At 46.8% G+C, this 22,510-nt stretch overlaps 1 protein-coding gene across 2 annotated transcripts in view; it reads left to right on the top strand.

Annotated features, from left to right (window-relative positions):
• TTC28 (tetratricopeptide repeat domain 28) overlaps positions 1–22,510 on the top strand; it is a 115,515-nt gene that overhangs the window by 55,686 nt on the left and 37,319 nt on the right. For both annotated transcript variants that reach the window (XM_069031296.1, XM_069031297.1), the window contains 3 exons: positions 11,740–11,887; positions 13,349–13,621; positions 14,618–14,748. In XM_069031296.1, coding sequence (XP_068887397.1) covers positions 11,740–11,887; positions 13,349–13,621; positions 14,618–14,748 — 552 coding nt within the window. The remainder of the gene's footprint in view (positions 1–11,739; positions 11,888–13,348; positions 13,622–14,617; positions 14,749–22,510) is intronic.

The raw sequence follows: 22,510 nt of genomic DNA, 5'->3' as shown, positions 1-22,510 counted from the left end.
TGCAGTTGTGGCAGTTGTACCTTTCCTTATGTCTCTGTTTCTATCCCACTGGATACACACTGCCTCAGAGCTGCATTTTCTGATGTTCATATGGTGTGTTAGCATGATTGATCTGTGGCTGGCTGTCTTTTTTCTGTTGCATATGCATGAGTGCACACACGTGCTCACTTAAATGAATTTGAATTCTTCATTCCTTGTCTTTTGCCTTTGTCTGGCACGTTGTCATTTAAATGACCAGTTCTTTCCAGACTCTCTAAGTGTCATGTTCCATTTCTTTTTGAAACATTTCTCCTGCCTTTCTAGCACCCAGGTGTTTTCTGACTCTCTCTGTCCAGTTACTGACAGTCACTGGTGCACTAATCCCGCTGTGTCAGTGATGACATTCAAGAGTCTTTGAAAAGTTTATTGTGTCTTACAAATAATGAATGGACATAATTAATGCCTCAGGAAATTTACAGCAATTTAATCTAGACTTTTTTACTTAACTGATATTTTTAAGAGAAACAATAGAAAACATTTATTATTGTGAAAGCCAAAAGAATATGTGCAAGTGTAGTTGTATTACATTTAATTTTTTTCCCCTCATATAATCTGATACATTACAAAACTCCTGTCAGCATAGGTGGAAAGGGGAATTCCTTGGTGACTGCTTGCCTTTTCCACAGGGAAAGCTACAGGCATGTAGCTCTGCTTCTGAATACTGCTCCTTCTTCCCAGGGAGATGCTCAGGGGAATAGCTCAGCTGGGAAGCATTCCTCTGTCGTTTAAAGGATGAACTGGGAGGTAATTACTCATGCTACCAGGTCAGTCAGTATTGATGGGGGCCGTTTCAGGATATTAGTATGTGGGAAAGTCTTTGATGGTTGAGAATTGATTTAAATCCTACAAGCTTTGTTGTATGTGACCTGCCTGTGTGCTCATATTATCTAAAGCAGATTTCTAGGAAAGCAGATTGCCCAGACAGATTGAGCTGTGCTCTCTGATCCCATCATGGGTGATTGGGTGCGGCAATTGTAGAATTCTGCTTGGAAATGCAGGGATTTTTACCTGCCCATACAGTTATTGATTAAACTGTACATCCACAGGTATGGATCGCTGCTCAGGTACCTGCCCAGCAATGAATGCTAAAAATGTGAAAAAAGTAACACTAAACCAATAAAATCAGCTGTTAAAATCTGAGTGCACATAGCTACCTGGCAAATTCCAAATGATATCTGGGCAAAGGCTGTGCACTGTTCATTGCCTGCTCTGGTGAGCGAGTGGCATTTAGTGCCACAGAGCTGTGGCTGGGGGCTTCGAGATGCTACAGACAGGTGAGCCTCTGGATCTGAGCTGGATGAGCCCGAGGTGATGCCAACCTGAAGCCAGCCCAGCACAGGAGAGCTCCCTGGTCTCTTGTGCTGAAGAGCAGCACTGGGGCAAGGTGGTGCTGGGCAGCACTAAAGCAGCTGGGAAGAACCTGTGGGACCTCATGCACAAGGCCTGACTGAGGGGGTCTACACATTTTTATCTGAGCTTAGTGGAAGAGTGACTGGGTAGAGTTTTCATCACCTCTTCCCTCTGGACCCTATTCTTTAGTCTGTTCAGACCCATTCAAGTGCCTTGAAGCATGCTGTGGGTGAACAGCTGATGACCCAGTGCTGACACAGATAAATTATTCAGTGTGTCTTATTTGGGAATTCAAGGCTTCATGATGAAACCTACAAACCTGTATTGTGCCTCTGACATTCTGAGATTTCATCACTGTGCCTTCAATTATTCACTAAGCCTGCTTGTTCCCCTCCCAGCACTCTGACAGGGCTGCAGGCCAGTGGCAAGCAGCAGGCATATTAGTATCCTCTTTGTTCTCCTGCTTGCTCTTGGTACCTTGTGGAGGAGACTTGCCTGGTGCTTACTGTATTAAACCTCTCGCCCAAAGTTCAAATGTGTATAGTTCACAGACAGGGAAGAGACTACAGCCACCCCTTTTGCTGGAGACTTCTCAGCAAACTGTCATTATTAGGAGCTTTCTCCTTCCCTAGAGGGTTTTCACTGTGGCTACATTTATCCTGCACGAATGCCGCAGCTGGACAGCAGTGACCTGGTCATCAGAACATCCTCCTGGTAATGCCAAAAGAGAGGCCAGCAGAAGAGGAAGTTGCAGGAAGCACTTAAGGAAGGATTTGTCCTCAGGGGCACAACAGAGGAGGCCTGTGCTGGTGGTGGTGCATGCCTAGTGCTCGGGGTTCTGCCTGTGCCGAGGGGCTCCTGGCTGGAGCGGAGCTGTAACCGTGGGGTGCTGTGTTGCAGAATGCCAAACGGATTCTTCTCAGTACCATAAGCCTCAAGGTGTTGGTTTTGTAGGGACAGCTGCTGTGTCTGTTAGTCAGGAGAGAATTAACACACCAGATGAGTCTGCTGCTGAGCAGCTCCAGTGAGCTGGGACTCCCTTGTCCTCTGGCCAGGCCATGGTCCTCAAGCAGAGCACTGCTTGGGTTTCTCTTCCAGCATTCCCAAACCATGCCTCTGGAATTGCAAGATCTTTCTTGGCTTAGTATGTCCCCTCATATTTGTATGTAGGGAAGCTCTTCTGCCACCTGGCACCTGCCTGCATCAGAGTCCAGATGTAATGAGTTCCTGGTAGCTGGAAGGAACTGTAACACATCAAACATTTCTCTTTGGTTTTGGTCTGTCTGTAGCTATGTCTGCATGATTTGCAGTTTCTATAAGTCCTGATAACTTTCTCAGGAGTCCAGACTTGAGCTCTGTAGGCAGGCAAGCCCTGGCCTTGTGAGAAGCCCTTCTGCTGAGTGTATCCCAACAGAGCGGTGCTCTGGTATCTGCTGTGTTCCAGTGTGTGGAAATTTTAGTCTGTGGTAGATAATTTTAGAAAAGAGAACTGAAATTAATACTATGAACTCATTGCCTGACGAAGGAGAAATTTTCCTGTGGATGTACAGAAAAATGTCTTGATTTCTCCTGGGGTTCCTGGGGATGGAAAGTCTGAATCAAGGCTGGAGTCTCCATACCAAGGCATGCCAAATACCTCAGAACTTAGAATATTTTCTTCCAAGCCAAGACTTTACACAAGTAATGGAGTTCACAGGATATGTGAGAAAGACCAGAACTTGTCTACATAGACAGAGCTTTTGCCTTCTTTGTCATCACTTGAATAATTTCAGCCAGATGAAGAATGGAGAGAATGTATGAAGAGGGAACAGAGTCTGCCCTTTACTGGCTTGCCCTGGGCACAGAACTTAGGCATGGTTGTCGTTAGAAAGCATGCAGCCTCTTAAATTCAGGTATGTTCTGTAATAAAATGCTCTGTCCTGCCCACTCCAGTTATTTGAATTAAGTACAGTTGTAACTTAAAGGTTACTTAAAAATAAATCTAAAGGTTACGTAAAGATGTTGGAATAAGGACTTCCAGGTGATGTTGCCTGGGGCAGCTTTCTGCCTGTGGAAGAGACATAGAGAGTGCCTCTGCACAGGGGAGCTGCTCATGTCCTCCAAAGAGGAAGCCTTGCTCCTGTGTTCTGGTTTCTGCTGGTGCTTTTGGGTTTACAATAGTCACACATTCAGTAAATGGGGTAATAAGAAATTTGGCACTTTTATGGAACTGACACAAATCCAGTGAGTTCAATAGCAAAGTTGGAAATGCAGCCAGTACTCCTGCTGTTCTCCTGGCCTGTAGGAATGGAAGCTGCTAACTAGCATTTGGAATCTCTGGTGCCATTTTCTGTATGACGAATAAAGGAAGGTAGATTACATTGTTTTCTGGTAGTCTGGTACAGGCAATGCAATGTTTTGTGTTCCTAGAGCACAGACCAGACCTTGCTGGCAAGGGAGACTCTCCTTTTTTGGGGTTGCAAAGCCGAGAAGAGCTGGGTACTTGTTGAGAAGGGCAGGGTGCTCTTCTACTGCTGTTTTGTCCCTTTTCTGAAGGCACAGGTGGATCAGTCTAATGGGTTGTTCATCTCGTGACTGGTGCAAGCAGCCGTGTGAAGCCCCCGGGGATCACGGTGAAAAGCAGCTCTTTGTGTTGGTTACCACTGCCTCAAGTTGGTGCTGATGTGTGTGAGAAGGAAGAGTCCCCAGTCCTTTGCTATTCTGCCCTCAGTAGGGCTCCTTTGTGTGAAGGATTTTACAGTGAATTAGAAAATGAAAATTGCTATTTTTGGACTTGGCTCTTGCAGCCCCACTGAAGAATGACACCTATTCTGGAGTCCATCCAGATACTGTTCTAACAGCAAAACAGAGAAGTGATAGGGCAACTAAAACAAAGCAGATGTTTAGCAGGAAAATAATTTACAATTGGCCAGTTTGATGGTACCTCTTGACCCTTTCAGGGCTGTTCAATAAAACTAGCAGTTTCCATAGCAACTACTAAATTACTTGGTGCTTCAGAGATCTGTGATAAAGGAGGCGAATCATTGTAAGGAAACATGGTGTTGATGTTTCTCCCCTTTGCATTACGAGAGTAATGATCTGGCAAAACTTGCTAAATGGGACGCCCCTGCTGAAGAATTTTTCCCACGTTCACTCGGGCCAAAGAGATTTATATGTTTAGTACTTTTGCAAATTTGATTTTTCCCCTTTCCTCTGTCATCAGCTTTGTCCTTGGCAGGCGGTGCTGGCTGGGCGCTGGCAGGGAGACGGTGAGCCAAGAGGCAGGAGCCCGTGTCTGGTGTGTGCTGGGCTTCTCTGTCACAGTCCCTGCTGAGCATCAGGTGCTTCTTCAGGGGATACAGACCAACTCCCTGCTGCAGGTACACTGCAGCCACCCACCTGTGAACACGTGGCAGTCACCGTTATCCTGCCTGTAACTACTGTGTATTTCATCTTACCTTTGTCTCTGCTCTGCTCTCCTGGAGATTGTACTGATCAGATTTTTTTTCTACTTCACTGGTAAGACAGGATGTAGCTCAAGATCAGGGCAGTCTTCAGAATGGACCCATGGAGATGTGTGATAAGGAAGTGGCTTTGGGGCTTGTCTTCCACAAAGCCCAGCGTAATTCTGGGGGCTCTCAGGGTGTGTTTCACCTCTCTATGAGTGTTTGGTTGTATACAGAGCTGTTGCTCCTGTGGAGTCTGTTTCCTGTGTTGGAAAAACTGTCTGTGTTAAAATCCTGAAATGCTGGTTTAAAATATTTCAGCACACTTATTCTTGTAACACGCAAATCACCATTTGCATCTGATGCTGATCAAAGTTTATCTGACTTTCAGCAGTTACAGAGGTTTTGAGTCATTTGTGTGAAGTACCTTGTCAAGGTAAGCCAGAGTAGCTAAAGGGACCTCTGCTGTATCTCAGTGTCCTTCAGTGCAGACAAGAGCATTTCCAAAACAACCCTAAATGCTTTTCAGATTCACAGCAATCAAACAGCAGCTGAAACTGGGAGGAGGTAGAATGATTGGGAAGTGCAAGATACAGGGATTTTACAGATGGAGTGTGAAGCCAAGAGGGCCCAGTACTGGGGGCAGAGGAACAGTACCTGGATTGGAGAAAAGAATTAAATTTACAGTGTAAATCATGGGACAGTGCTGAAAGTAAGCTAAGCACCAGGTAATAATGGTGTTCAAACCAGCCCTGCCTCTGCCCCAAGCTTCCCGAGGAGCCACCTACAGGTGTCAGCTAATCCATTTAGTTTAGGTTTTGTATAATTCTGTATCTGTTAAATCTCTAATCTTAAAAAGACTGGTGTTACTTCTGGGCAGGATGAAAGGTGGCCTGTCTTTTCTTCTGCCATTTCTGAAAGAAGTTGTTTAACCAAAAATTGTGCCGAACCGTCCCTGTTGACTTGCGGAGGAGCCGTAGCAGATGCTGCGCTGCTGTGCCTGTTCGCCTTAGAGGATGCTGCTTGTTTCCCTTGTGCTGTACTTGGGGACTGACAGGTTAGTTGTTATTCCTCTAGAGCACTTTCCTCCACTTGTGGCTGGTTCTTGCTGTTAAATGAGGGTTAAGAGTTGTAGCTGATAAAGACAGGAAGATTGTCTGTCAGCACCTGCTGTTTAGGGAAGGAGAGGGATGTCCTCTGAAGAGGGGATCCAGGATGTAGCTGCTGTTCCTAGAGTGAGCCTGAAGCATGTGAGAATGGAGCAACAAGGATAAGCTCTGTGAAAAGCTGGTCTGTTTCCTTCAACTAAGTAAACAAAGGTTTGACTCTTTATTTACTGATAAAATTTGATTTACTTCAGGTAGGCAAGTGAGCTGTGTGCAGAATCCCACTAGCAGACAGTGGCAGCACAATTAATAAGAACAATTAAATGCTCTTGGATAAAGCAAGGCAAGATATTTTACACACACACGCCCCCATCTTGTTTTTCTCTATAGCCTCAGTGGGGCTAAGAGGAAATTTCCATTTCTAAGTAGTGTAGTTCTCTAAGACGCACCTTGGAAACAGGTAGAAGATAAAGAAACAAAGCAGCAGAGTCAACAAATCTGTTGTGCTGATTCTCCAGGGCAGGCTGACAGCTGTGGTTCAGGTGTCAGCCAGGTGTAGGACTGTGAAGGAAAAGGGTTACCTGGGGTACAACCTTAATTTTGGGAAAGCAGGAATTTAGCTCGTGTGGTCAGCAGCAGTATTTATGCATGTGCTACATGTGTTCTGAATTAAAGTGCAGTCTTCCCTCTCCTCACATTCCTGAAATCCCACAGCAGAGATTTGTCCGTATTTTTCTCTAAAATTTGGCTGTAAAACAGTTACAAGGGGAGAGGACAGATTCAACCTGGTGCTTGGCCCTGAGAAGCTGTGGCAGCTGTTCACACATTGCCTCCCTTCTGTCGGTCCCTTGCATAGCGCTGGTCAGCCGTGGGCGCAGCTGGCGTGGGCGGCCGTGAGGGGCAGCGGGTCTGACTGCACAAGAGATATTCTGCAGACTGAGAACAGGCATAAAATGCATCATAGATTATTCCTGCTATTTTTGGCATCGTCTCCTGATCTGGCAAACCAAGGGAGCATTATGGAAGAAGCATTTTCTGTGTGTTTGCCTTTCCTGCCCCGATGGCCAGCTGTCCAGGGTCCGAAGCTGGCAGCAGTGTGAAGGTGGTTTGAGTTTCCTCCCCTGTGTACAATGGCAGCCTTTGTCTAAGACTGGGGTGCTTTTTTTTCAAGTTTTCCATGTTTATTTGACAGGAATTTTCTGCTCCAAGTGCTTCTGATGCTGTTCCAGTTTTGTTCCTCTCTCCATTATCCAGTTAATGTTGGCCAGCACTGCGCCATGTGCACGAGCCTGTGGCCTGAGGTTTGGTGGCAGAGGGACCAGGTGAGCCCTGGCAGGGCGGTGTGGCAGGAGGGCAGTGCAGCTGTGGCCTGTGATGGCAGTGGGATCCCTGCAGAAAGGGGGGGTGCAGGGGAGTCGTAGGAGCTCCTGGACAGGGAGGGAAGATCCCAAAGCCAGTGTAGAATCTGTTGCTGCATTCCTTGTGGGCAGGACCTTGGCTTGGTTTTATTTAGCAAAATCTTGGGGAACTTAAAAGTCCCATGCTGTTTTTTGTACTGTATTTTTATCTTTGTTGCATATTTTGTATTAATTATAAACCAATTACTGTTGCCTAAAATAGTTCTTGCATATTGATGTTAGAAGATTTAATAAAAATTTCAGCACTCCTCTTGATATTGGCCATTCAGTTATGACATTTGCATTCTAATCCTGTTTCAGATTGCACAGGGAAATCTAATGTTCAGGGTCTAGACAGTTACCTAGATGGGATCTTAGATGATGAGGATCAAAAAACTAATAAGCATGTTTACTTGTGTTGCCTAGACACTGCAGCCATCAGTCCAGTGGCAGCTCCTAATAAGACAGATAGAAATTCTCCTTTCCATTAAGTGGGCTATAATAAACACAGATGGAAAATACTGGTGTGTACAGAAACTACACGGGTCAGTAAATCGAGCAGAAAACATAGGACTTGTGCTTAGAATTGCAGAGAGGGGCTGTGCCTGGCTAGGCAGATGCTGACTGTGCTGTGGCCTGGCCACCAGCTGCCCCCACAGAACTGCCCTGGCTGAGGGGCAGGGCTGTCTCTGTGCTCTTCTCCTGTTCATACAAGTTTTGTAAAACTAAGCTGAAGGTAGGGAAAAGCACTAAAAAACTTTATTCCAGCCGTGAAGACACGGAACATTCTGAAATGCATGGGGCAAAGAGGCAAGTCTGCAAAAATGGGTGTCAAAACCTGAATGAGATGGGAAGACTTATTTCCCTTTGAGTAGGTCCTGTGCTTGGAGTGATGCTGCTTCACCTTGCTGGGTTCTGTCCTGGAGCCAGCAGTGTGAGCAACCTCTGTTACAGGGACAGTGTTCTGCACGGCTTGGAAGTCTCAAGTGCCAGATATATTTTGCCAGTTAATTAATTAAAATAACTTATTTTTGCTTCCAGAATATCAACAGTGCTTTCAAAGGTATTATGGATGAAAAGCACTATCTATTCCTTGTCCTCCCTCCTTCTCTTGGCTGCATGAAATTGGGTAACCGGGCGGAAGCACAGCTGGGCCCGCCAGGCTGCGTGAGCCCGCACTGGTGCCCGATTCTTGGAGATGTGTGGGAATGCTCACTTAACAGCCTCTCCAACAGAGTATCGGGGACTTGGTGAGATTGGCTGCTTCACAGAGCTGCTTTGGACTCTTTAATCCTCTTCCCTTCCTGAAAGGCTCCTGCTGGCAAGAGCTGCATCCCTGCTATCCCTGTCCTTCCACGGGCAGCGGGTGTGCTGGGCAGAGCTCAGGCTGAAGGGGTGGGTGCAGGTGCTGGGAGCCCCTGACATGCTGTGACTCTGGAGGTGGGAACAGCACAGCTGTGTCCATCCTGCTAACTAACACAAGGACAGGAGAAAAGAGTTCCCATTGAGGGAGATGCATCTGGTGCCAAATTTCAGCTGAGAATTAGGCTTTCTTATTGCACAGTGCCTTGTTCCTGGAAAGTGTGACGCAGAGACTGCAAAAATGAAAGAGATGGTTCCAGCTGTCTGTATTACACTGAGGATGCAGAGAGCCAGGTTAGAAAACACCTGCTGTTTCTGTCTTGTCTTCAGTGAAACATTGTCTCTCTTCTTGCTTTAATCTTCTTAAAAGGAATTGATCATTTTTTCTTATTTGGGATCACTGGAAAGTTAATGTAACTGTTACTGTAGAGTGAGCACTGTAGTATCTTCACATAATGTGATTTAAAGTTTAAAGCTCACTCAGCAGGGGAAGGCTCTGTCTGTGTTGGGACCAGGAGTCGCTCCTTGGCTCATTCCTTCAGCTGCAGCTGCTGGCTCCCTGCCTTCCCTTTTCCTCTCCTCTTCCAAAGGGTGATTCTCACCATTTCCTCTTTGCAGACTTTTCCCCTTGATACAGTGTCTTCATTCCAATGCTAAACTAACATGTGAATGCCTCTTGAGGAGGAAATAGGTGATGTGAATGCTTTTTATTTATTTAGTCAAAAGTCCATGGGGAACACAATGTGCGGAGAGCATTCTTCTGTATGCTGGAAACTGGAAGAGGAAGGAAGGGTTTTTTGCAGGAGAAAAATAGGCCAAAATCTTCCTTTCTGTTATGATTAATAGGTTTCTCTTTTGGGCTTTGAATGTTGTGTTTGTATTCAAATGAAGTGGCTTCCAGGGGCACTTCCAGGAATAGATGTGGGGAGCGGATAAAAACCCTTTCCGTAAAGGATGTTCAGAATGTGCGGAACTGAGCTGTATGTTCGTGGGTCTTGCTCCATCTTGTCTCCTCCCGTCACCTGGAGCCTGTGTGTCTCCTCCATGTGTGGGGTTCAGAGGATGGGGACTCTCATTTCTCAGCATTCAGGATGTGCCAGTGAAGCACAAGGTGCTGAAGATGCCCACACACCACGTGGAGCTCAGTGCTGGCAGCTGTGTGTCCTTGCCCACCTTCTGGAGAGCTGAATCAGGCAGGCACGGCTGTCCTGGGCCGACCAGCTTTGTGGGCTGGAAAGGTCCCAGTCAGAGATGTGCTGTGTCCAACTCCCTCTGTCATCAGGCAGTAAAGAAAGTAATTAGATGGTAATTCTGCAAAAACAGTGTACAGCATGATTTAGGTGACAGCTCACACTCTGCTGGGAGGACTTGTGCTTGGTGGCCGCTGCATGTTGTTAGTTCTTTGTATTTTCTTTGATTTAAAGCTTCATGCTTGTAATCTAGTTAACACTGAATTGGGTTTCCAGTACAGTGGCTTGTTTGGTTCAATAAGAACACATTTATACTAAAGGTTAATGAAAAGCATTTTGCTTTCATTGAATTCATTAAAAGGGCTTCTACAATCAAGACTTACTAATGGAAAAGAGATTAAATATTCATGTCTCTAAATTTCTCACATAATTTCTGATTTTCCTTAATCTCTGCCTTCCCGGATTGGAGTCCAAAAGTGCCTGAATGCTCTAATGAGTTCAAAAATTAATTAAAGACTTCTCCTGTTTAAGTAAAAAGGCTTTCACAGATGTGTACCTAATGTATCTTGAGTACAGGTCTCTGTGCTATTGTGGAAGAAGAGAGAGTGAAGAGGTCCTAGCCAAGAGAGCCAATCTCAAGGAGCAGTTTTGCTTCTTAAAGTACTTTTAAAGAGATACAAATAATGCTTTATCTTCTTTATCTGTGCTATTGAAATAGGTTTAAATGAACTCAAAGTGCAGCAAAATTTGCATTAGAAAGGTATTAGCTGGGCATGGAGATAAAACCTGAGTAACAGGCATCAGAGGTGCTTAAAGATTCAAGACCTTTTTGTAACACGGTGTCCAGATATGTATGCTACAAATACCTGAGTACTTTGACAAATATTGGATTGTGTTTTCTGTGGTCTTTTTCCCCAGTATCTCCCAGGCAGCTCTGGATACCCTCTGGGCCAGGGCATTGCCTGTGCTCATTGTGTGAGCAGAACGTGTGTCTGAAGTTCCTGCTTTGTGTGTGGGTTCCTGGTATGCCATGTATGGAGATGTGGGAGCTCTGTTTGGGAATGCTTTGCAGCTGCATATTGATGTTGCTGATGTAGAAATGGAGATACATGGTGACAGGAGATAAAAGTTACTGGAAGGTATTGCAGGTTCCCATAAGTGATTTTCTGGGAAAGAAAGAAATGAAGAAAAATGCTCTTGTAAACAGGTTCAGAATTATGAGTGTCTTGCCTCAGTTTAAGAAGCTTGTATAGATCTGTGTATAAATGTGTATGTGTGTGTGTTGTATATGTAGTGCACCTAGCAAGTGGGGCAGTGCTGGACAATGCCTGCATTGGTGGATGTGCGTGGAGAAAGAAGGTTCAGCTCCTGGCTGCATCTTTGTGTTGTGTTTCATTGCAGCTTGAGCTTTCAGTACGTTTTTGGCCCTGCTAGTGCTGGACGTTGATATTGGACTTGTTGGCAAGAGCTGATGAGAGATGAAGTGGATTGCTTCTGTGCTGTGCGGGCCGAAACGGGATAGGAGGGTCTTGAGAAAAATCGTCTGCTTATAAGTAGTTAAGAAGTAGTATTTGGCCAAGTCCAAGGGGAAAGCTTTGCCTTACTAGTAGCGACCAACCCTGGTCTCCAAAACAGTTCAAAGGCCTTGCTAAAACTGAAAAGGTGATTACAGTGAGGGGGTGCACACTGGTGCCATTCACAGACCGGACTGTGGCGTTGGGTGGCACTGATTGTAGCCAGCGCGACCAGAGGAGCCAGAGTGCGATGGTGTGGCCTGTTGTCCACCAGCACGAGGTCAGGGCAGCTGTGTTATTTGTGACTGTTTGTGATGGTTCAGTGATGGGCATTGCTGTTGCCTCTGTTCCTGCAGGCATACTTCCGACAGGGCGTGGCCCTGCAGTACCTGGGACGCCATGCGGATGCGCTGGCCGCGTTTGCGTCAGGGCTGGCGCAGGATCCCAAGAGCCTTCAGCTTCTGGTCGGCATGGTCGAGGCCGCCATGAAGTCTCCCATGAGAGGTAAGCACACAGGGTTTCTCAGGGGTCTGACCTGCTGCTGAGGTAGCCAGAGGTGGGAGTTTCAGTCCCAGCATCTGGGGACAGGAGAACTCGGAGGCCTGAAGGGAAAGATTTCAAGATTTGGCTTCTCTGCTGAGTCAGGAGGATGCCAAGAATGGAGCCTGAAGCTGGAGGAGGAACAAAAACTGTCCTTCTGGTTGAGTGGGACAGCAAGATGGTGGTAGCCAGCTTGAGGGGCACTGGTTGGGAACAGCACATCTGAAATGCTCCAGGCCAGTGTTTTCCCTGAAGAGCACATCAGCAGCTTTTCTGTGGTACTAATGTCTCTCCAAACACAGAATTCCAGAAGGCAAAAAGGCCACTCTGCTAATTCGCTTCTGTTCAGGCAGTGTTTGAAATCACAGACACCTTGAAGCCATATGAGCTGTGCAGTGTTTTGCCTTTCTTTCATAATGTCCCCGTTTCCAGGATTTTTTTCTCAAGAGGAAGAGGGTTGTCTCCTCTTAGCTGTTTCTCTTGCAGGCTTTGTGCTGCAATGCCCTAATGCTGTTAGTCAGGAGGGAACATGGCAAGTCTCATCCTCAGCAGATGGTGTTGGGGGCCACAGGGCTTAGGAGCCAAGGAGCACTGAAATGAAAAAATATCCTTGTTGCTGTTTCCTTTTTTACAGTGTTTTTCTCCATCCTCCAAAATGAATCCATCTGGAAGTTTCTGTCCTATATAGCAGTTAACCTGGTGAATGTACTTTCATTTGCTACCCAAAGGTAGCTGCTGCTTAGAATGCAGGTTATGTGGTATTCTGTGGGAGCATCCCAATTTGGCAGGATGATCTCTGGCCTATTGCCCTGCAGCTGTGTATCAGCTGTGCTCCCTGCTGCAGTTAGACAAATCAAAGCAGTTGGGCAGGCCCAGTGCTGTCATGGCACGGGAGCGCTGTCTCCTGCAGAAGGAGCAGCTTCTTTCTGCAGTTTTGGTCACCTCTCTTGACACACATCATGTGCTTGGGTATCTGGACAGGCACAGACTTTGCAGACGTTCATGTGAAGGTTTGTGCTGAAAGAGCAAAAACTGCAGTGCTCTTAGACACTGCAGATGGCCCATTTCCAGTTTCCTGCAAAATTTCACAGGTATCTTCTGTATTCCTTCTGCCATTAGGCCAGGCTTCAGAGCTCAGTATGAAACTGCTATGTAGGAGATTGCTGTAAACTCTATTCTTATGCTGCCTTCCCGAAGTGCTTTCTGCAAGGCAAGGAGCAACTTGCCAGGTGATCTGTCTTGATTTGCCAGATCTTAGATGGTACCTTTGAGCCCCAAGCTCCCTTAATAAATCGTGTTGGATTTGGACTGTGTGGCCCTTAAGTCATGTGTCATTTGGTTATGAAAAGATCGAGTTGTGAAGGTGATTCCTGATGCAAATAACTTGGTTTGTTGAGTACCTTTGTCTTTGGTTTTGTGCTTCAGAGTCCCTGGAGCCCACCTACCAACAACTGCAGAAGATGAAGCTGGACAAGAGCCCCTTTGTTGTGGTGTCTGTGATTGGCCAGGAGCTCCTGACTGCAGGCCACCACGGGGCCTCTGTGGTGGTGCTAGAGGCTGCCCTGAAGATTGGCACTTGCAGCCTGAAGCTGCGGGGATCAGTGTTCTCTGCACTGAGCAGTGCATACTGGTCCCTTGGGAACACAGAGAAAAGCACTGGATACATGCAGCAGGACTTGGACGTAGCCAAGAGTTTAGGTAAGAATCCTCCTTTCACTCCTGGAGTGCAGGGTTGGGACTGGTGGAACAAATTAAGAGCTAGGTTAATGATCAGCATGTCTCTTGAATACTCAGGTTTCTGTAGGTTTTCACAAGCTGCTAAATCCAATCTGAAGCTTCTGAAATGTGCAGACTGTGGGTTTGTGCATCCCTATTTGCTTGCCTGTGTGTAGGGGTAGATGGTCAATGGATGTGCTAGGTTTTACAACAGGGTCTTCTAATTTCCTGATGTCATGTATGTGGGAACTGCTCTTATTCCCTGTGTACACTTGGGCTCAAAACCTTACATGAGTCTTAAATGAAGCCATCTGCTTTTCCAAGTATTCGATGGACAAAAGTACTCAGTCTGAGATTCTGGGGCAGTAACCAGGGAAGGAACAAATCAGTAGTGAGGCAATGATGAACAAACTGTTTAAAAATAAACAAATTCAAAAATCCCTGCACAACAGGGAGAGCATTCAGCTTCTTGGGGTGCTGTAGGAGAGCAGACAGGTGTGGGACAAAGGCCTGACTGTGCAGAGTTGGAGAGGCAGTGCCTGAGGGCTTGAGCCAGGAGCATTCACTGAGAGCATAGGGACTGCTCTCTTGAAGATGGCTGTAGGTGTACTTTGTACATCTGAGCTGAACTGTGCTGCAGAATTGTGTTCTGGAGAAAGCTGGCATGCTTTGTGCTTGTTTTAGGCCTTGGCCATTGACTGACCTTCACAGTGCCAAGCAAGGAATAAACAAGGAGGAATGGAAAATTGCCTAGTGTTAGGCCACAGAAGAAAGTAAAACAATTCTAAAAATAAGATTGATGGCTATTGTAGATGTTTCTGAAGGCCAGTAAAGAGAAAAGTTTGGCTGTGTAATAAACATAAAGATGAGTTTGTTCTAATGCTGATTCTCACACCAGATCATCATTTGTACCCCATGTTTCAGTCTTCCAGCAGTGCCTGTATTAGCTAACCTTTGTTTTATTTGCATGTGACACAGGTGACCAGACGGGAGAATGCCGAGCTCATGGAAATCTGGGCTCTGCATTCTTCTCCAAAGGAAGTTACCGGGAAGCCCTTACTAACCACAGACATCAGCTGGTGCTTGCCATGAAGCTCAAGGACAGAGAGGTAGGAAGCTTATTAATAATCCAAGCTGGTAGTCTGCACTGCATGGGTTTCCAGACAGATCTGAACATATCAAAAAGCTTTGTCTGTCTGCCCCATTTTACCCCAAGAATTTGGAAGCTCTGTGACTTCCCTTCCCTGGTGTCTGCTTGTTTCGTTTTGTTAAGGAAAGTCTTTGTACCGGTAGATACAGTACGTGAGTGCAAGGGGCAGGATGCTTGGTTTGTCCATTTGCCTCCCCCATCTCTAGTCTCTGGGCTCTGAGCAGGGCCTTTTGCCTCCCTCTCTCTCACCATCTGTGTTCCCACAGCGCAGAGACTCTGGGCTCCAGGAATAGGAGCTGCTGCTGGGTCAGTGTCAGTACCACATTGCTGAAGCTGAGCCCTCGCTGTCCTCAGCGTGTTTCCCAGTGTTACAGGTGCTGCTGATCTGGACTCACCTAAGCTGCATCTTAAGTTGTGCCTTTTCCAGACAAGAAATGGGCAAGATCCGTGTCCCCTGTGTTTGCATAAAATACACTTAGTCTAAACACCAGTGAAAACAAAAAGAACCCATGCAAACCTGAAAACAGATTGTGCAGGATCTGCTTTGCCTTGACCATTCAATTCCCGAGCTATTATGCTGGGCTCCCTGCCAGTGCAGGGAAGTGGGCTGCACGGACTGAGGAGGCTGTCCCAAGGGATTTCTACTGAAAGTTCACTGTAAGGACAGAATCATATTTTAGTGCACAGATACAAAACCTATCCCCCTGCTCCAGGGATTCCCCTCTACTGTGAGTGGGAAAATGGAGACTGGTAGTTGCATGGCAGGCACAGGGAGGAGCTGGAGGCCGCAGGGCAGGTGAGAATTCATGTAAGCACAAGTAGTTTTGGGGGAGATCTAAAAACTGAGGAAGATCAGTTTCCCACTGGTAAGTTGTGGAAATGATCTGCTAGAATTTGCTGAGTGCTTTAGTGCTTTACTAACTTACTTGGTAAGTTAAATATCAAGTAAGCCTTGGAAAAAATGCATCTTTCAGTAGGTTGTGGAAGGACTGTGGCTGGGGGAGGGACTTCCTAGACAGTTCCTTGATTATTTTACCAGCTGGAAAACCTCCTGAATCACTCCTGATTTCCTTGTTTCTGTTCATGAAGAGGAGAAAAGCTGTTACTTGTCATTGTTTGTACAGTTTTCTTGATCGGGGTCCCCATTGCTGCTAACAGGGTACACCTGTGTGGCTGCTGCTCTTCTGTGGGGTTTCTGCACCAGCATCCCCCGTTGTGGGGCCTGGAGGCAGCAGCAGGGGAGTTGATGTGCTGGCATGAGCACAGCAGCCCCAGAACCCCAGGCTGTCCTGGGACGTGGGGCTGAAGCATTTTGCCTGGTCTTCAGGCCACTGATTTAAACAGATCTCGCTGGTCCATCTGGGGGGAGTCCAGGGAGCGAGGGCTAATCGTGATAGTCCTTAGTTCACGACACATCTGGGCACATAATTAACAGTTATTGACAACAAATGACTACTTGGTTTAGCAAGAAAGCTGAGCTTCTTGGATTTCCTGTAGGATGTAACCACAGGAAATTAATTTGGCGCTTTCTGATGACATCATCTTGACCACAGAGCTTCCTCTGAACAAAAAGCTGTTTTTCTTGGCCTCCTTTGCAGACATTTTTATAATGCAAATGTTATAAAGTTGCAGTAGGGCTGATGTGAATTCCAGCAGAAGGGAATTTGGTGTGCAACTGTAATGAGGTAATTGTTTTACCCCTGACTGTACAGAGAATTGGCAGAAAAGGTAAAAAGTGCTCCTTTGTGCAGGATACTTCTGTCTTTGGAGGGACTGTCGGGTTCTGAGGCTGCTGGAGCAAATGTTTGTACCAGGGGCTTCTGCTGGGTCGTGTCACCCATAAATGGAGGAGGAGGTTGCAGAGGGTCTGTCTGGAGCATTGAGGTCTGTCCTCCCCTGTGCAGGCCTGGAGAAGGGAAGCTGTCAGCTGGACGGGGAAGCATTTCAGCTGCTCACAGGGACTCAAGATTTTACATGTTTTTCTTCCTTAGCACAGGGAGTCTGTGCAGTTCTGTTACAAGCACAGTATCGTGCCGAGCATGGGCTGTGTGTCCAGGCAGACCATTTGCTCTTTCAGTCAGTGTGGGGAGAAGTTTGAGCTGTTTTGTTATTCCTGTGTCCAGAGAGAGCATGGGGCAGGTGTCACGGGGATTTGGCATACCTGTAGTATCTCTAAGAGGAAATTTGGGGGGTTGAACACATGTGTGGGTTTGGTCTGTGCAGATGAGAGAGAAGACTGGCTCTTAGTGAGATGCTGTGAAGGGCACCATGAAACAGCCATCTCAGGTAAGGAATGGGTTGGATTTTTTGACCAACTGCAGTGGCTGGTCAGGAAATTCAAATGAGCTAGTTCTGTGGATATAGCTGTCCCTGCTTCAGCCATCTCCCTGGTGGCTGTACAGTCATCCTGTAGCCCCATGGCAGCAGCACAAAGTGTAACCATCCCGTCTTAAGTGAGGAGGGTGCTGCACAGCCTGTCTGAACACAGAGGGAGCACATGGGCAGAGGGCTGTAGGACCCTGGCTCAGCACATGTGTGCACCTCAGGAGCTGGTCTTTGGGCACTACTGGCACTAGCTCTAAGACCCATTCAATTCATGCAGAGGTGGAAATAAAACTTCCCTGGGCTCGTGGGGCCCCTGTGTAGAGGCTTGTCTTTTCCTTGCTCATTCAGAGCTGGCTGCAGGCTGTTGGAGTTCACCCACTCCTGTCCTGCGTTAAGGAACTGCTGCCTGTGCAGGGGTATGTGCCACTGAACAGGAACGAGAGGGTCCACTCTGAGCAGACCTGGCTGCAGTGGAGTGAAATTTACTTCCTTGCTGATTGATAAAGACAGATAAAGAGTTGCAGCCCTGTCCTAGAGTGCCAGCAACCTCATGTTCTTGTGATGTGTTCCGTGCTCTCTGTGACTGAGATGTCAGCACGTACTGTCCAGCAGTTCATGTGCTGAGGAAATCCCATTCTGGTAGCTTGGGCTGCTGCTCTTTTTTCCAGTCTCTGCTTATTGCTCATGAAAGTGCTGGGAGTTGTACAAAGAGAGGTTCCCTAAAGCAGCAGCCAAGGTACTGGAATGTGCCAGAGGAGGAGTGGCAGATGATGTTAGCAGGGAAGACTGCATCACTTTATTTTAGCTTGTTGTCTTTTTCCTGTCACAAAAGCTGCCTCTGATGAATAGTGGAAGCTTGCAGCCTGTTTCTTCTCAGAGTGGACTAAGGCCTGCAGTTGTGCCAGCACATAATGGAGTTGCTGAATGTTATGTCTGTACTCTATTTCTGAATTAATTGCTTTGTTTTTAACACCAGGTAACCTAATCTTCTGGAAACCATCAGGTAACTCATATAGGTAGGGTGTGTTGATGCCAAATCACAGGCTGTGATTTAGACAAGGGTTATGCAGTTGATGACCTATGCCAGGATCAGAGGAAAGAATGGAATGTAAATGTAAATGTTAAAGCTTTCAATGCTTGTAACACACTAGTCTCCTGTGTCCCTTTTCATTGCTAGCTGCTCCTCAGGTGTTCAAAACTGTCTAGGAAGTCTGTAAGACCAGAGTGCCAAGGTAGAGCCAGTGATCCGTGATCTCTTGGGATGGGTTGGGATGGCCCTTTTTGATGACCATTTTGAAGGCCCTGCATTCCTTCTAAAGGAAGGAGCTTTGATTTAGAGAAGAAATGCTTAAGTTTTGGAGCTGTGAGGAGCTGACAAGCAGAAATGGACAGGAAAGGGAAAGCTGTGGAGCCCCTTGTTGGGTCCAGTGTCCAAACCCTCACAAAGGCTGTGCTTGAATCCTGCCATGCAGAGGCCACGGACACCACAGGAACTCTGCAGTGTAATAGCTCCCTTCTCTCCTGGGCCCTCAGACGCCTTCAATTACAGCCCCACTGTTCAGAAATAGCAGGGCAGTATGGCAAGATCATAAACTAACCAGAATGAAATGAATGCTTGTGCTGCCAGCGTGGAGCTCTTGGGAAGGATGCTGCTGCCAGAAAGCCACTGGGTGCTGGCAGCCCGTCTATGTTGGCTGGCAGGCATGCTTTGAGCTGAACTGTGCCTTTCCTTAGGATGCAGCATCTCTCTTCACCACACAGGAGTTGAACAGAAGGTGTGGGGTGAGAAAGAGAATTGTCTCCACCCCTGAGTTCTCCCTAGGGCTGGGATGAAGCTGAGCACTTTCTGCTGCCCCTTTTCTCAGGAGTGGGGCTGAGGGAAGGGGTAAGAGCTGAGGACAGACTGATGGACTCTGTCAATACTGTCTTGCCCCTGGGTTGACTCATGATGACCAACAGCTTGCAACAATCATTCCTGGCCTGGTTTTGAAGGGATTTCCCCCCACCTCCTTGTGGAAGCAGCTCTTTGTGGAAGGAATAGGTGCAGAACTCTTGTTACTGACCCTTTATGTCAGCCTCTGGCTGCTGCCCCTGGACATGTCCATGAGCATCTGTGGCTCTGGGAATTCTTTGCAGCAGGTGGGTGTACTCAGTAACTGATGAGCCAGGTTTTGCTGTCTCAAGATGCTTCCTAAAACGATTGCGAATGTAAGGCAGAGTTCATCTTTGCAGCTTCAGCAGATTTTGTTCAGAAAGGCTGACTATTTGCAGAAAATGGGGATGATGAAGATGATAATTAGAACTGGGTAGTTAAGTAGCCCAGAAGAAAGATGTTTATTAAGCAGGCTTTGGTAGGTTTTCTGTGTCACCTTGCTCTGGCATGTCTATGAAGGTTCTTGTGTGGCAGGAGAGACATCAGAATGTGGAAATTCCCACTGTATAGAGAAATCATGGGCTTGCAGCCCAAGAGACTCCAGAAGCCAGCTGGGTGCTCTGATTCCTGCTGCAGAGGGCTTTGCCATGGAGCTGGCTGTGACTGGAGCCATGGCTGGGAGGGGTCACCAGCCACTGTGCATCTCTGGAGGAGGAGTATTAGGGAATATGGTTACTGGGACAGACATAATCTCTGGTTGGATTCTGTTGGGAATTTGAAGATTCTGCAACTGTCTGAACATACTTTGTGAGCAGCTCAGCCACTGTGGTTATTTGGGTTTGCAGTTTGGTAGCTTTTCCCAGTCCCCTTCAAAGCAATGAAACTCAGTATAAAGCTCCCACATTTGGTAAACTGCAGCTCCTCGCTGTCAGGCTGTGCAAATCAAAGATCAAATTTCACCTTCCTGTTTCCAAAAGGAGATGCAGAAGGAAAGATAGATCATTCCTTTCTAATGAAATCTGTAAATTCTGTAAAACCAAGGTTTTCTGCCCTTTCCTGAGGGGAAGGGGAAATGCATTCCAGGTGTCCCTCCAACCCTGCTTTGTCTGTAAAGCCACATCTTCAGTCAATAGCAGGGGTGTATGGATTCAGCCTTTTCCCTGAGCTTTTATGAATTCTGGTTTGGGGCAGCAGAATGGGGGTTTTTTTCTGTTCTTCTGAGTTAGATCTCGTAGGGGATGTGTTCTTTATCGGCAGTCTCAGATGGAGTGTGGAGACTCCTGTCCATTCATGAGCAGCAGCTTGACGGAGCCCACGGCAGCGTCCCTGCCCGTGGGATGTTTGTGGCACTCAGCCATACGAAGAGGTGGTCTGGCCCTGGGGCTGCCACATTTTTCAGAAAGGAAAAATCTGAAAATCTTATGACCACAGTTGTTTTGTTGTGTTTGCAAACAATCTGGAAAATGAGGACAGGATATAAATACCTCACAAATGAGAATTGGAAAGAGTCTTCAGGCTAAAGCAGTTTGTCATGCCTGGAAACACAGACTAAGATGTCAGAGACAGGCTGTGATGGGGAAATGATTCCAGCCTCTCAGTGCAGACAGCAGTCTTGCTTTATTAGGGATCCAGGGCAGACTGCCTTGTACCCTGGAGGAAGGCTGAGTGCCAGCTGCTGGAAGAACACTTACCATTGGAGTTTACTTGGGAATTGTGGGTCCACTAGTGCTTCATTACAGCTTGGACTGAATCACCTGCATGGCAGAAAGGATGAATTCAGTGATGTGAATGAGCCTTAGTGCCTGACCTTCTGCATTTGGATTTCTATGCAAGAGTATAAATTCTTTACCTTTCTGTCTTTAGCAGGTTTTTTTAGAGTCAGCTTGACAGGATTCGTACAGATTCATCTGGTTCAAAAGTGATAGGATTAAGCAGAACGAAGGGAAATCTGACCGGTGCAGGAAATTTGGGAATGCACTAAAAGGCCATATGCTTTGTTTTGTTTGGACTTGTGACTCAAGGGGGAAATGTAATACTTCCTGAGGATCTCCTTTGAATGTCCCCATTTGACCTCCACAGCACATGGATTTTAGCTGAAAGAAATGCAGTCTTCTGGTTTTACTTTCACAGTGTCTGCAAAGCTCAGCATGCTGCTGAGGCCTGGACCTGGCTGCAGTAAAAGAAATGAAGCAGAAAACTCATGCAAGAGCTGTAGCTGCAGCACTCTCTGGGTTTTCAGGATGCCCACCTCAGCCAAAGCTTTTCTCCTCTGTACTGAGTTTGCAGTGAGGCGATGTCCAGCTTACACACTAGAGTAGCAAGCGTTGGCACAGGTCAGCACACTGCTGTAGGAGTTGGAGTTTTCTTTGCCTGCTCTGAACTTGTGAGATCCAAGTTTGTGACTTGCTGGCTTATTCTTCCTGACTGACTTGAACCAGGGCATGAGTCACTCCTCAGGGTCACCACCATGGAGCAGCTTGTGATTTTAAATGAGGACTACTTACATCACCACTAAAAATGTCAAGTCAGCCATCCTCCCTAAAGTGATTGCACACAGGAGCCTTTCAGGCTATGTCCAGAAAGCGACCAAATTTGGGCTGCTTGGGGTAAAGAATCATCAACCCCAAGTGATGTGTAGGCTCGATGATGAGGTCTCCTTCGTAGCGTTCTTGGACTGGTGTATTTTGTGTGACTTCTTTGCAGAATGAGTGGAGCGCTGCAGAGCCCACCCAGAAAGGCAGCCCACTCCCCCAGGTCCCCAGCACCACACGGTGAGGGGTTTTGCACCAGTTCCCACAGTGAACAGGAACAGCCTGGTCAGTACGAGTGACAGGCAGACTTACTCTTAAAAAATGGACTGGGGTAGTTGCTGCTTCTGCTTTCCAGCAAAACCCTGCTAACTTGGTCAAAACTATTTGCAAAACTCTTCTGTTAAGGTTGTAGCTCAGGTTTGCTTTTACAAGTGTTCTAGGCAGAACTAGACACCTAAATGGTACTGGAGGAGATAGAGTCAATGGATTTTCCATTGGAATGGAGCAGCATTATTTTGATCTGCACATGAGCAGCTGAAAGTCAGCATTCCCTTTGAAGCCTTTTGTTTGAGGAAGAGGACTGACTGTGAATGGTCTGGCAGTCAAGCCCCCGGTGCTGCTCATGTTTGCCTGGATTCACATACTTCGTGTGACGCTTTTGCCATGAAACAGGGAGAATGAGAAGTCCTCTGAAATATTACAAATTTCCTGAGCAAGTATGAACAGAGAGGACTGGGAGCAGATTGTTGTCACAGTCCATGGCAGCCTCTGTCATGAGCAGCAGCTCTGTGACACTTGCAGAGCTGTGGATTTTACCCATTAATCAAGTCGGGGCCGGGACCGCCTCTTTATGCTGTGTATTTTCAGTTTTTCTATTGTGTCATTAATTCCTGGTTGTTCCCCTTCAGTTAGTAGTTTAAAAGCTCCTTTCAGGCTTTCAGATACTAGTGCTTCTGTTCCATGGCTTTGGCTTTTTTGAGATTTGCTCTTTG

This window comes from Aphelocoma coerulescens, chromosome 15 (assembly GCF_041296385.1).
Source record: "Aphelocoma coerulescens isolate FSJ_1873_10779 chromosome 15, UR_Acoe_1.0, whole genome shotgun sequence".
In the NCBI taxonomy this organism is placed as follows: Eukaryota; Metazoa; Chordata; class Aves; order Passeriformes; family Corvidae; genus Aphelocoma; species Aphelocoma coerulescens.
This window is presented reverse-complemented; position numbering and strand designations above follow the sequence as displayed.